Source organism: Pseudorca crassidens, chromosome 11 (genome assembly GCF_039906515.1).
Source record: "Pseudorca crassidens isolate mPseCra1 chromosome 11, mPseCra1.hap1, whole genome shotgun sequence".
Classification (NCBI taxonomy): Eukaryota; Metazoa; Chordata; class Mammalia; order Artiodactyla; family Delphinidae; genus Pseudorca; species Pseudorca crassidens.
Window position 1 is genome coordinate 40,441,383 of NC_090306.1, and position 15,608 is coordinate 40,456,990.

The 15,608-nt window shown below is 37.8% G+C and overlaps 1 protein-coding gene across 4 annotated transcripts in view; it reads right to left on the reverse strand.

Moving 5' to 3' along the window:
* Nucleotides 1–15,608, reverse strand: part of SCAF11 (SR-related CTD associated factor 11) — a 73,390-nt gene that overhangs the window by 41,956 nt on the left and 15,826 nt on the right. For 3 of the 4 annotated variants that reach the window (XM_067696290.1, XM_067696289.1, XM_067696287.1), the window contains exons 2-3: nt 9,043–9,096; nt 1,630–1,711 (exon numbers count right to left, since the gene is read on the reverse strand). In XM_067696290.1, coding sequence (XP_067552391.1) covers nt 1,630–1,690 — 61 coding nt within the window. In that variant the 5' untranslated portion in view covers nt 1,691–1,711; nt 9,043–9,096. The remainder of the gene's footprint in view (nt 1–1,629; nt 1,712–9,042; nt 9,097–15,608) is intronic. The other variant, XM_067696288.1, reaches the window with a different exon arrangement.

The window sequence follows — 15,608 nt, forward strand, 5'->3', positions numbered from 1 at the left end:
TCAAACTTGGGCTATTACAAACAATGCTGCAATGAAAAACTTTTCATTTCCCATTTTTAATAGTGTATCTACAGGATAAATTCTTAAAAATGGAATTGTTAGACCAACGTGTACATACATTTGTATTATGAATAGATACTGCCAAATTACACCCCTTAGGGTTTGTACTAATTTAAACACCTACCAGCAATGTAACCAACACACAAGAAGTAAGCAGTGCTGGCTCAAAAGTAAAAGAAACTCCAAGATTCAACATAAAACAAAACAAAAATACAGAAATGGTCAGCTGAAATGTGACCAGTATATGCCAAGCAAATGGAAAAGCTGACATTGCCCTGGAAACACATGTCCATACTAGTGTTCAGAACTGGAGACTAACCTTAGGACCAATCCAGGTAGGGAAACTGATCCTAGGAGATTCCAGTTTTAAGCCAAGACCCTCAAATGGGGTTAAAGTGGTCCCAGCATGGGTTCAGAAAAAAGCAAATACATACAAATCCTCTGAAGGAAAGCATCCCTAATTTAGGCCCTCAGGATTCCACAGATTAAACGGATCAAATATGAGCTCATAATCAAACTTTACCAAACAGAAGAAAATACGTTGCCTTGAGTAAGAATCAGCAGAAACAAGAATGAGTTTAGATTTATTTTTATTTATGTATTATATTTATTTATTATAAATTTATTTAGATGTCCACTGGCTTCAAATATCAGAACTTTCAAATACTACATAAAATAACTGAACAGCAATTAGACCCAGAAGAAAAAATATTTGTGAACTGGAAGAACTGAAGAAACTACCTAGACTGTAAGAGACAGACAAGGAGATATAAAAACAGAGATTGGGAAATGAGGTCAGAACAAAGTCTAACATATTAATTGAAGTTCAGAAGAAGAGACTAAAGGGCAGGCAATAGTTGAAGCAGTAATGGCTGGGAAATGATAAAACAAAAACATGATCCAACAGATAAAGGACACACAAGGTATACTAAACAGGAGTAATAAAAATAATCCATGTTTAGAAACAAAGTAGCAAAACTGTACAATATCAAAGATGAAAACAAGATCTTAAAAGCAAAAAGAGGGAAAAGACAGATCATCTACAAGGGAATGACAATTAGGTTGAAAAGACATTCCTTGACAGCTAGTAAGAAAACTAGAAAATAGCTAAATAATATCTTCAAAGTGCTAAGAGACCAAAAAAAAAATTATCAATCCAGAATTGTATATCTTTCAATAGTTTTGAAGAGGATAAAATAAATACAAAAACTTAAGTTTACCACCAACAGACTTTCACTAAAGGAACTTGAGATTTTTTTCAGGAAGAAGGGAATGGAGAAAAAACCAAGGACAGTAATAATAAAAACAAACAGAAAAATGTCATTCCTATATCAGTAGGGAGCAAAACTTAAGAAGAAAAAGAGCAGAGCTCAATGAACTAAAAACTGACTGATCAAAAATAAGACAAGGGAAGACGGGGAAAAAAGGTGTGCACTTCTTATTTAGGCAGCTTATTTCACAGTTTAAGAACAAAAAAAATATGTAAATACAAAAAACTCCTTGTTAACAAACAGTATGGAAACACTACCTTTTGCCTTCAACACACAAGCTTTATAAAAATTAAGTTACCTTCCATATCTTCATAGTCCTGATCTCCCACATTTAGGGTATATAGAGTTTTCTTCTTCATTTCTCCTTGAAAAAGGGTTTCCTATAGGATGAATTATAATAGAGAATTTTAATGTTTGCCTTGTCCCAATAATATACATATTAAAAAAAACCCCAAACTGTAAGAAATTATTTTACACATAAAAAAACACAATACAAACCAAGCCAGTAAATTTTTTGGATAATCCAGTACACTTTTATACTCCTTGCCACCAAGCACTGTCTTGCTGAAAAGAGAAGCCTTATATAAGTATTAAACAGCAAAGACTAATGATAAATTTTTTGGTACAAACATAAATACAATCAGAGCTTAGAGAAAAGAGATCCATTTGGACTGAAGTTTTCATTGAAGTTGACAGGTTACATATGTTAAGGAGCTTAACACATTTAAGGAGCAAAACAGTATGAAGGAATAAAAAGGAATTTAGCTAGGCCAATCTGACAAATAAGAGTCAGTGGGTATAACAACTGACACTACAGAAATACAAAGGATCATGAGAGATTACTAAAAGCAACTCTATGCCAATAAAATGGACAACCTGGAAGAAATGGACACATTCTTAGAAAAGCACAACCTTCCGAGACTGAACCAGGAAGAAACAGAAAATATGAACAGACCAATCACAAGCACTGAAATTGAAACTGTGATAAAAAATCTTCCAACAGGGCTTCCCTGGTGGCGCAGTGGTTGAGAGTCCGCCTGCTGATGCAGGGGACACGGGTTCGTGCCCCAGTCCGGGAAGATCCCAACATGCCGCAGAGCGGCTGGGCCCGTGAGCCATGGCCGCTGAGCCTGCAGGTCCGGAGCCTGTGCCCGGCAATGGGAAAGGCCACAACAGTGAGAGGCCCGTGTAACGCAAAAAAAAAAAAAAAAAAAAAATCTTCCAACAAACAAAAACCCAGGACCAGATGGCTTCACAGGCAAATTCTATCAAACATTTAGAGAAGAGCTAACACCTTTCCTTCTCAAACTCTTCCAAAATATAGCAGAGGGAGGAACACTCCCAAACTCAATTCTACAAGGCCACCATCACCCTGATACCAAAACCAGACAAAGATGTCACAAAGAAAGAAAACTACAGGCCAATATCACTGATGAACATAGATGCAAAAATCCTCAACAAAATACTAGCAAACAGGATCCAACAGCACATTAAAAGGATCATACACCATGATCAAGTGGGGTTTATTCCAGGAATGCAAGGATTCTTCAAGATATGCAAATCAATCAATGTGATAAACCATATTAACAAATTGAGGGAGAAAAACCATACGATCATCTCAATAGATGCAGAGAAAGCTTTCGACAAAATTCAACACCCATTTATGACAAAAATTCTCCAGCAAGGAGGCATGGAGGGAACTTACCTCAACATAATAAAGGCCATATACGACAAACCCACAGCCAACATCATTCTCAATGGTGAAAAACTGAAACCATTTCCACTAAGATCAGGAACAAGACAAGGTTGCCCACTCTCACCACTATTAATCAACATAGTTTTGGAAGTTTTAGCCACAGCAATCAGAAAAGAGAAAGAAATAAAAGGAATCCAAATCAGAAAAGGAGAAGTAAAGCTGTCACTGTCTGCAGATGACATGATACTATACGTAGAGAATCTTAAACATGCTACCAGAAAACTACTAGAGCTAATCTATGAATTTGGTAAAGCAGCAAGATACAAAATTAATGCACGGAAATCTGTTGCATTCCTATACACGAGTGATGAAAAATCTGAAAGTGAAATTAAGAAAACACTCTCATTTACCACTGCAACAAAAAGAATAAAATATCTAGGAATAAACCTATCTAAGGAGACAAAATACCTATATGCAGAAAATCATAAGAGACTGATGAAATTAAAGATGATACAAACAGATGGAGAGATATACCATGTTCTTGGATTGGAAGAATCAACATTGTGTAAATGACTCTACTACCCAAAGCAATCTACAGATTCAATGCAATCCCTATCAAACTACCACTGGCATTTTTCACAGAACTAGAACAAAACATTTCACAATTTGTATGGAAACACAAAAGACCTGGAACAGCCAAAGCAATCTTGAGAAAGAAAAATGGAGCTGGAGGAATCAGGCTCCCTGGCTTCAGACTACACTACAAAGCTACAGTAGTCAAGACAGTATGGTACTGGCACAAAAACAAAAATATAGATCAATGAAACAGGATAGAAAGCCCAGAGATAAACCCACGCACATATGGTCACCTTATCTTTGATAAAGGAGGCAGGAAGTTACAGTGGAGAAAGGACAGCCTCTTCAATAAGTGGTGCTGGGAAAACTGGACAGCTACATGTAATAGAATGAAACTAGAACACTCCCTAACACCATACACAAAAATAAACTCAAAATGGATTAAAGACCTAAATGTAAGGCCAGACACTATCAAACTCTTACAGGAAAACACAGGCAGAACACTCTATGACATAAATCACAGCAAGAACTTTTTTGATCCACCTCCTAGAGAAATGGAAATAAAAACAAAAATAAACAAATGGGACCTAATGAAACTTCAAAGCTTTTGCACAGCAAAGGAAAACATAAACAAGACGAAAAGACAGCCCTCAGAATGGGAGAAGATATTTGCAAATGAAGCAACAGACAAAGGATTTATCTCCAAAATTTACAAGCAGCTCAATATCAAAAAACAAACAACCCAATCCAAAAATGGGCAGAAGACCTAAATAGACATTTCTCCAAAGAAGATATACAGATTGCCAACAAACCAATGAAAGAATGCTCAGGCTTCCCTGATGGCGCAGTGGTTGAGAGTCCGCCTGCCAATGCAGGGGACACGGGTTCGTGACCCGGTCCGGGACGATCCCACATGCCGCCAAGCGGCTGGGCCTGTGGGCCATGGCCGCTGAGCCTGCGCATCCGGAGCCTGTGCTCCGCAACGGGAGAGGCCACAACAGTGAGAGGCCCGCGTACCGCAAAAAAAAAAACAAAAAAAAAAAAGAAAGAATGCTCAACATCATTAATCATTAGAGAAATGCAAATCAAACCCCCAAGATATCATCTCACACCGGTCAGAATGGCCATCATCAAAAAATCTACAAACAATAAATGCTGGAGAGGGTGTGGAGAAAAGGGAACCCTCTTGCACTGTTGGTGGGAATGTAAATTGATATAGCCACTATGGAGAACAGTATGGAGGTTCCTTAAAAAACTAAAAATAGAACTACCATACGACCCAGCAATCCCACTACTGGGCATATACCCTGAGAAAACCATAATTCAAAAAGAGTCATGTACCACAATGTTCATTGCAGCTCTATTTACAATAGCCAGGACATGGAAGCAACCTAAGTGTCCATTGACAGGTGAATGGATAAAGAAGATGTGGCACATATATACAATGGAATATTACTCAGCCATAAAAAGAAACGAAATTGAGTTATTTGCAGTGAGGTGGATGGACCTAGAGTCTGTCATACAGAGTGAAGTAAGTCAGAAAGAGAAAAACAAATACCGTATGCTAACACATATATATGGAATCTAAAAAACAAACAAACAAAAATGGTCATGAAGAACCTAGGGGCAAGACGGGAATAAAGACACAGACCTACTAGTGAATGGATTTGAGGATAGGGGCAGGGGGAAGGGTAAGCTGGGACAAAGTGAGAGAGTGGCATGGACATATATACACTACCAAATACAAAATAGATAGCTAGTGGGAAGCAGCCTCATAGCACAGGGAGATTAGCTCGGTGCTTTGTGACCTCCTAGAGGGGTGGGATAGGGAGGGTGGGAGGGAGGGAGACGCAAGAGGGAAGAGATATGGGGAACATATGTATATGTATAACTGATTCACTTTGTTATAAAGCAGAAACTAACACGCCATTGTAAAGCAAGTATACTCCAATAAAGATGTTAAAAAAAAAAAAAAAGTCAGTGGGTGAAAGAGCAACTGTGTGTATATACTGAGAAGGAATGGGCATGTACGCCAAGAAGTTCATCTGAAAGATTACAGTGAGGGTAATGAGAGTAATAAGCAGAGCAATATAAATCAAGTAGGGCTAGATTATAGACAGATCTCTAATGATTGACTGAGAGGTTTAGAGTCAATCCTATAGATTCTTCTGAGGAAGACTGACATGAATATAAGCAATGTAAATGAATCTTTTAAAAGAATGATCTGCCTGCAAAGCACAGAATGGATTATAGAGGGGAGAGACTGGAAGCAGAGATGTTTGCATAGCTAGAGTAATTGGCTATGAAGTGAATAAAAAAGAAACAAATTTTGAAGAGCTGAAGAATTTCTGACATTTGGCGACTAAATAAATACAAAGGAAGGAGTAAAAGATCATTTTGGCCTAGGGGACTAGGAAAATGGTGATTACATGAGACAAAATGAGAAACAGAGGAAAGGAAATTAATTTGTTAGTCGAGGGGAACAAATTTATGAAGTAAAATTATTTTTTAAATCAACTCTTAGAATTCTTTCTTGAATTGATGCAAGACAAGTGATTGCAATGAAGTATTCAAATATATTTTGTAATATCTAGGCACAAGAAATCCCCAATTTCATCAGTTATGATTCTTCCATGTGTACACGAGGTAGTTTTTCTATTTTTTGTTAAATAACGTACACATGTGAGTTTCTACATTAAAGGTATGTACTGCCTAGGAAAATTCTGTATTAGATTAAATAAGGAGAAATGCAAAGGCCCATACTTTGATTCAAAACCCAAGCAGAAAATAAGAAACTAACACATACAAGAATAATTTAAAGGTTTTAGTGGGTTAAAAATTGGAAATTTGAGTCAGGACTAGAGTTACTTTTAAAACGTTAATTCAATCACTGTCTACCTTAATAAAAGTAGATAGAATGTCAAGAACAAAAGGAAAACTTCCCACTCAGCCTACATTAACATTTGTTTTAGTTCTGGTGCTATTCTTCAGGTATCAGGTAACAACTTATAGGCTAAGGTAAATACATTGGCTTCTTTGAGTGTGATAAGCCAGTAAGGGGTTTAAGGCAGAGGAGGCAGCAAAGGGAAAAGCAGAGGCCAGCAAGCAGACTACTGCAATAATCTAGAGGGAGAGATGACAGTGGCTTGTACTAAAGTAATAGCAAGGTTGATGAAAAGTGCTCAGATTCCAGCAGTTTTCAAAATACAGCCATCAGGATGTGCTGACAGACTAAATGCGGCATATGTGTTAGAGCAAGATTCCAGGATTATTCCACAGTATTTTGATTTGAGTAACTAGAATGATGGAATTGCTGAGATAGAATACTTCTAAAAATATTCCGATAGTCACAGGTTACTATTCCACTTGGTATTTACTCAGGACAGTATCAATATCACTTGGGAACTTGCTACAAAGATACCTCAGGCACCACCCTAGACTAGTGAATAAGAATCTGCACTTTATCAAGATTTGTGCAAGATTCATATGTACAGTAAAGCCAACTTCCAAACTTAGCTGATTTTAGAATCATACTCTGCCCCTGTATGATCTATAATTGAGTGTAATTCTTCATTTGGGGAAATTCATACCACACCATCTTACCCCATTATCCTAGCTACCTGAGAATTTAAAAAAAAAAAAAAAAATTGTAATTTTTGTCATCAGCATACCTGTGCTTATGACACTGTCCAGCAATAAAAAGCATTCAAATGTTAACCATTACTATTAATGCACATTTTCCATCCCAATCCCAGTCTTAAAACCATTAAGTGCCTGCCAATTAACTACTCAAAAATTTGATACTCCCTCTAAGAATGTTATTTTTATTTTCCCTTTAAGAAACCATAAGCAAGGCTATTTGTTAGTGATGTCGGGGTGGCAGTGGGGGTGGGGGGTGGAATTCGATCCATTATTATAGGCCAGCGGTCAAAAAACTGGCTGTTTCTGTAAATAAAGTTTTGTTGAAGAACAGCCATGCTCATTCCTTTATATATTGCCTATGGCTGCTTTTGCACTACAATGGCAAAGCTGAATAGTTACTACAGAAACTGTATACTTGGCAAAGCCTAAAATAATTACGATCTGGCCCTTTTCAGAAAACGTTTGCCAACCCTATTAAAGACTATAGAAGGCTGCCTAGTTTGGAGATGTGGCTCAGACTTTCACTGCAGAGGGCCCCTCAAGCTTTCCTAAGTAGAGGCATCTATTTACATTTGTATTCAACCTGTACTATGGCACAACAGCTTCTCATTACACATCTGAGTCAATGGTTCTGCAATGGTGTCCTTGAGTTTCTTTAAAAATGCCCTGAAGGCTATGTGATTTTGTTGATTTATCTACATTTATTTTATCAATCTGGCTTAAACTATCATGGATATTTGCCCTAGTGCTTCCACTTGTTCGCTTCAGAGTAAGGTTAAGGCAATTACCTCCTTCAGCTTAATAGTTATTTCCTTTCCAACTTCTTTGCTACATAATCAACTCCCTCCTGCTTCTAATATGTCACTGTTAATTTTTAAATCCCTTGCAGAATGGTCCCTCTAATTTTTTTTCCTACCTGATTTCCACCATATAACACTCTTACCACACTTTGCAAGTAGACCTGTTTGCTTCAAGTGGGCTATTTTGACAATTTTTTGTTTAGAATATCCTTCGCCTGGAGCTTTAATACCAGCACTCTTCAGTATAGATAGGAATGTCCCTTTAGCACTGGTTTTAGAAAAAAACTGCCTGGGTTCAAACATTAACTAGTCTGACACTTACTAGTAGTATGACTTCTTTAAGCCTGTTTCCTCATCTATAAAATGGAGATAAAACAGTTAACCATTTCAGTCATTATGAAAATCAAATTACATAATCTCATAATCCATTTAAAGTGTTCAGACTAGCACAAAGTACTCAACAACAAACACACATGCACAAACACATGAATACCTCCCCACCCCAAACGGATTTTACGTATATCACAGGATTAAAACTGATAAATCTGTATGACTCAGATTTTCATTATTAACAAGTGAACAAATTTTAAAAACTCCTGTAACTCAAAGAATATCCACATATAGAAAGAATATGAGTAAAATGTTTACAAAATTTAAATTGTCAAATAGTTCTTCAAAAGGAACTTACACAGATAAATAAGTTCTTTATTCTACATTGATAATATTTATCAAGATTCCTGTTTATCTGGAAATAAAAATGTTGAAGCAAGACACAAAATCTAGGACTCACAAAGTAAATAGCCCTAGGATTTTTGTATCCTATTTTCTACTTTATATAGATATAGGAAATAAAACACTAAATGCCGTAACATATGGCAACTCCAGCAAAAAAGAAGAGGTCATGTTTAAGTGAAGCTCCAACCACAACCTCCTAGGTGGTACCTAAGAGTGTCATTTAGTTTTTAATAAGTGTACAAATATTTACAAGGCTTCTTACCCTTAAGATGCTTCAGGTCGAACAGTCAGGTAATCGGTTTTCCATCAAACTTTTCTGGAGAGGGAATTATGAAAATTAGTCCTATTTCATTCCATTTTCACCTGGCTGCTCCCTTATTTAACTTGGGTACAGAAGAAAGGAGACTAGCAAAGTAAAGAAGTACTTATTACAGAGGGCCCCAGATGTGAGTATAATTTATCTAGAACATAAAACATTTCGACAGAGTGACTATATGCCTGCAGATATGAAGACACACATATGTACTGGAAGCAAACAATAATGAAAACATTTTGTTCAGGGAAGGAGAAGCACAAGAAAACACATTTCAGCATATAGGAGAAAACCGACTGAAAACAGAGTAATGGAGAATTAGAAGAAAATCTACCCCAACAAATACACTTAGGCTTACCACCTAAGAAAGCAATTTAGAAAAAGATATACAAAAAGATATTTAAAGAGCCCAGAAATTCAACTACTAGTATTTCAATTACTTCCTGAACTCCAGATTTTAGTATCCTTAGCCAGTAATCACTTTTCTCTTTTTTTTCTCTTCTTTTTCAACCGGCCCCCACTGGACTCCCCACATTTCTACAGCCTGCCTCTTTCTCTCCTTCTCTTTCTCTTTCTCTCTCTCTCTCTCCCTCCCTCTCTCTCTCTATTTATTAAATATTTAGTCAGTACTCCATATTTTCTATTTATTTATTTATTAAATATTTAGTCAGTGCTCCATATTTTCTAGGTACCACTAGACCTTAAGCACTGACACATCTGATAAAAACAAAAACAAAAATCAATAACAACAGAGTATAGCAGATGCTGTAATGGTGGTAAGCACAGGATATTATAGAAGCACACAGTGAGCACTGATGTATCCTTGCAACATACGCCTTTGCAAAAAAAGGCTTCCCAATGAAGACCAAATATATTTAAAATGTATTTTTCTACCCCCACCCAACTATTCTGTACCATTATAGCATTTCCATCCTTAAAGGACTCAAAAATGGGATTGTCAACTTGAACATGATAGTGAGGATTTTAATTTTTAAAACAAACGAAGGATATATGCAAACAGGTAAGGTGATTCTGACTATTTTACACTTCCTCTATGGGAGTGATCATTAGGCAAACATGAAACACACACTGTACCTGATCCCACGCAATAAAGTTTTATCCCCAGAAAAAGCTTTTCAGACTAATGTTTAGACATATAGGTGGAGAAAAGTATCTTTTCTCTTTCTTCAAATTTTATAACATAGTACATTTTCATACAATGATCTGAGTATGTTAATATCTAACTGAATGTAATGAATTAAAAAAATAATTTACAGGTCTTTAATAAACAAAGTGTTTGCCCTTCAACACACCAATCTCTCTACTCATGATCACAAGTTACATATTTTATCAACATCAAATTTTTTTAGTTAAAAATAAAACTCTTTGGCTTCCCTGGTGGCGCAGTGGTTGAGAATCTGCCTGCTAATGCAGGGGACACGGGTTCGAGCCCTTGTCTGGGAGGGTCCCACATGCTGCGGAGCAACTAGGCCTGTGAGCCACAACTACTGAGCCTGCGCGTCTGGAGCCTGTGCTCCGCAACAAGAGAGGCCGTGATAGTGAGAGGCCCATGCACCGTGATGAAGAGTGGCCCCCGCTTGCCACAACTAGAGAAAGCCCTTGCACAGAAACAAAGACCCAACATAGCAAAAATAAATTAATAAACTCCTACCCCCAACATCTTCTTAAAAAAATAAATAAATAATAAAAAAATAAAACTCTTAATCAGAAAATAATTCAATGGAGAACCAACAAATTAGGATATCTATTTACAAAAACAGCAACAAAATTTTCATTCCTGCCAATACTTTGAATTTCACCCCAACTTTATAAATACCAACCAACAGTAAAACTGAAAACTCAATCAATTTTTGTTTTATTGGATTCATTTACATGCTGCTATGGTCTTAATGTTTATATGCCCCCAAAATTCATGGTGAAATCCTTATCCCTAAAGGTGATGGCATTATTAGTAAGGGGGGCCTTTGGGATGTACTTAAGTTAAGAGGGTGGAGCCCTCATGAAAGGGATTAGTGCCTTATAAAAGACACTCCAAAAAGATCCCTAATCCCTTCCACCACGTGATGATTCAAGGGAAAGTCTGACTGGAAGAGGGCCCTCACCCAATCATGGTAGCACCCTGATCCTGAACTTTTAGCCTCTAGAAATAATTTCATTCTTTTTTTTTTTAATTTATTCATTTTTGGCTGTGTTGGGTCTTCGTTGCTGTGCGCAGGCTTTCTCTAGTTGCAGTGAGCGGGGGCTACTCTTTGTTGCAGCGCACGTGCTTCCCACTGCGGTGGCTTCTCTTGTTGTGGAGCACGGGCTCTAGGCACGCGGGCTCAGTAGTTGTGGCTCGCAGGCTCTAGAGTGCAGGCTCAGTAGTTGCGGTGCACAGGCTTAGTTGCTCCGTGGCAGCTTCCCAGAACAGGGCTCGAACCTGTGTCCCCTGCATTGACAGGTGGATTCTTAACCACTGCACCACCAGGGACTGTAAGGTCGGATCTTAACAAACGGCACCGCGAAACAGAGGAAAGCTTTAAGTGAGCTTTATTAGGGAGCGCTCCCGGGCGAGGTTCACTTGTCCGAGAGAAAGGGGCCAGAGAAGTCGCACCCGGGCGAGGGTTGGGCAAGATTTTATAGGGGAAGAAGGGAAAGGGGTGTGGTGAATCTGGGAGGGCACAGGGTATTCCTTATTTGGTGGTCTTTTCAGGTATCCTGGGGGACCATTAGTCCCGCCCCTCGAAAGGCGGGAAGGCTGGGCCGGGTTCAAAGTCCCCAGGTCAGTTCCTGGAACTGGGTGGTCCGGAGAGTTTCGGTCTGATGCAACCCGTGACTCTGATTGTGTTCCCCTGCCTCGGGCCTGCTGGCCTTATAGGGAAGTCCCAATTTCGTTCTTTACAAGCCACGCAGTTTTGGTATTTTGTTATAGCAACCCAAACAGACTAAGACACATGCTCTGCTTCCAGTTACTATTGCATATCAGGCCCTGGAAGTACTTTCTATCTAGTTCAGTTTTTGACAGGGTTATCAGTAATTTGGTTGCTTGTCAGCAGCTGATCAACAGTAGCAATTTCGAGGAATCTTTTCATATTCAACTCCTTCATTCTAGACCTATATCCAAAAAAAGGCTTGTTTTCTCAGCACCATTCACTGATGAACAGATAATCCTATGTCTTGTAGCTTACCAGGTAAACTGAAAATAAAGAACCTGAAGTCACCCACATTTATAGGTCTTATAATAAAACCAGCTTCATATATCGATCCAGGAAGTAAAGCTATGCCTTCAGAATGTCTCTAACATTCTTACAGTGTCTGCAACAGGAAGTGAGTGCCAAAAGGCTCCACTAATATGAAGGATGTCACCTCATACTATGCTCTATGATGAGCAATAACCTAATTATTGAAATGAATCATTTTTAAAAAAGGTTAAAATGAATAAAAACTAAAACATTTCCAAAGTGAAAGGCAAGCCAGAAATCCTCAGGCAGAGAAAATAGATTAAATTGAAAATAGGAAAACAGTTTTTCAAATGTAATATAATTTTGGTAAGAGTTCATGAAAACTATGCTATTACTCTAAAAGAAAAATTAATGTTCCCATTTCCTTCTACACTTAATGTAGCATCATGTCCTTGACAAAACTTGCACTGTTATACATGGCAGGATCACATATATGTTGAAAAAAATAAGATATAATTGAGAAACCATATTTAACTACAAAATAAGGAGATTCAAGTTGCCATGACATTCTAAAACAGATAATAAGTGAGACTGGGAAGTTTCCATTCTGTGTAAAATGGAATAAGCACATTCTACCTTGTTAATCTCACTGAATGAAACTATAAAACCTAGACAGAATAAATGGAGCAGCTAACTGAAAATTAAAAGGTAAGCAATAACAGGTAGATTGGGGAAGAGCCCAAAATCTGATATATTATCAAACTGGTAGTGCGTTTATAATTTCTTCCCCATCCAATTTTCCCTCCAGCCTGGGCTTCATGAAGCCTGAAACCTATAAAGTGACCACTAGTGAGAGAGAGAGCGAGAGCGAGAGCGAGAGCGAGCGAGAGCGAGAGCGAGAGCGAGAGCGAGAGCGAGAGCGAGCGAGAGCGAGCGCGCGCGTGCACAGGCTAGCACTCTAAGAAAAGCCATCTAGCTCTGCCCAAGGAGTAGGAAAGGGGCCTCCCAATACTCAAGAGTGAAGGAAATCTTTTTTTTTCTTTCTGTTCTTCATTCCCCATGCCCCAGTTCCCAAGCAATCCTGTGGTGGCGATAGCTGCAACAGTGACAGCAGCAGGGTCAGCAGAAGCCTAAAACTCTAAGGGAAAGGTACCATACTCGCTGACTGAAAAACTCTGGGCTAATCTCATTGATTTTTCTCCCGTCTTCCTGTCATTCGGCTCCATATGCAACTGTGGAAAGTATACAGCACAGTGGTGTAAACGAAGACTGAGCTTTCTAGCCAGAAGACAGAAAAGTGTGTGTGGGGTGGGGGTGGGGGGGGGTGTTCTAGGGATCTAGAAAATACCATGGATATATAACAGAGAGGAAAGAGCTTGAGACAGTAACCTGTTAAGTTGTTCAAAATGTCCAAAATTACTTGGCATACACAGAACCAGGAAAATCTCAAACACTCATGGGAAAAGACAACCCACAGAAACCAACACCATGAAGACACAGATATTACAGCACTGGGTGAATTTTCTGACAAAGATTTAAAGCAGGTAATAAAAATGTTCCAACAAGTAAAATCAAATACTCTTGAAACAAATGGAAAGCTAGAAAATCACAGCAAAGAAATAAAGTGCCACCAAATGGAAATTTTAGAACTGAAAAACGTAATAACTGAAATAGAAAATACACTGCACAGACTCAATAGCCAAATGGAAAGTCAGTGAACTTGGAAGACAGAGCAAAGGAAATTACCCAATCTAAACAACAGAGAGAAAAACATAGAAAAAGAAAAAAATCATTAGTGCCTCAGGAAACTGTGAATCAATGCCAAAACCTTAACATTCTTGTCAAAAGCTCAAGAAGGGGAGGAAAGGAGAGTAATAGTAAGAAATAATGGCTGGAAACTCCCCAAATTTGTTGAAAGACATAAACCTCTACATTCAAGGAGCTCATAAACCTCACACAGGATAGTTCCAATGAAATTCATTCCTGGACACACCACAAACTGCTGAAAATTACAAAGGAAAAAAAATCTTACAAGTAGATTGAAATAACAATACATTACTTATGTGGGGAAGATAGGTTAATGATTTGAATAACTACTGATTTCTCATTAGAAACAACACAGGCCAGAAGGAAGTGAAACAACATTCTTAGTTTAAAATGGAAAAGAACTTTAAAAACCTAAAATCTTCAAGCTAGTGAAATTATCCTTAAAGAACAAATGTAAAATCAATGAAACTGAAAACAGAAAAACAAGAAAAAAAATCAATAAAACCAAAAGCTCATCCTTTGAAAAGATCAATAAAACTGAAACCTCTAGCAAGACTAATTAAGTAGAATAGCACTGAATAGCCCCAGTATTATTTAAAGAAACTGCATTAGTAGTTAAAAGTCTTCCAAAAAAGAAACCTCCAGCCCCAGACAATTTCCCTGGTGAATTTTACTAAACATTTCAATAACACAATCACTTCCAGAGTTTGGAAGATAAATACTTCCCAATTCATTTTATGAATCCAGCACTACCATGATACCAAAACCAGACAAAAACAGTACAAGAAAAGAACAAACTGATATACTAGATTTCATCAAAATAAACAATCTATGATACGTTCATCCACACAGTGGAATACTACTCAGCCACGAAAAGAAATGAACTGGTGTTTCACTCAACAACTTACATGAATCTTAAAGGCAATATATTGAGTGAAAGAAGCCAGTCTCAAAAGATTACCTACTACTGATACATAATTGCATTTATAGGACATTCTCAAAAAGTCAAAACTGTAGTAATGAAGAACCATTATCAGTGGCTGCCTGTGTCAGGGGAAGGTTAGACTACAAAGATAGCACAAGGCAGTTTTCTGGGAACCATTCTGAATCCTGACTCTGGTGGTAGTAATAAAAATCTAAACATGTATTAAAGTTCACAGAACTACATACCCCAAAAAGGTCAATTTTATTATATGTTAATAAATGTTAAAATGTTTTTAAAAGTAAAGACTGACATGAGAGAGCAATCATGGGCTAGAATATAAACCAACTTTCTCAACAAAGGTACTTTTTCACTGACGACTTCACTCATACTCTCAGTCTTTATCATCAACACAGAGACCACCCAAATTACATCACCACATTTGAGCTTGAGAGGAGGTATCTGAGGGTTCCTGTATTTCTGTAGCACTGAAAGGTCTCACAGACAACACATACCTATTGCTTGGGGAGACACAGAGATTAAAAGCAACACAACTTCACAACCCCACTAAATTCTAAGAAAGAACTATAAAAAGAGATCCGTTCTAAGACCCTAGTGATGGTATAGAGCTAGCAGGTTTTTCA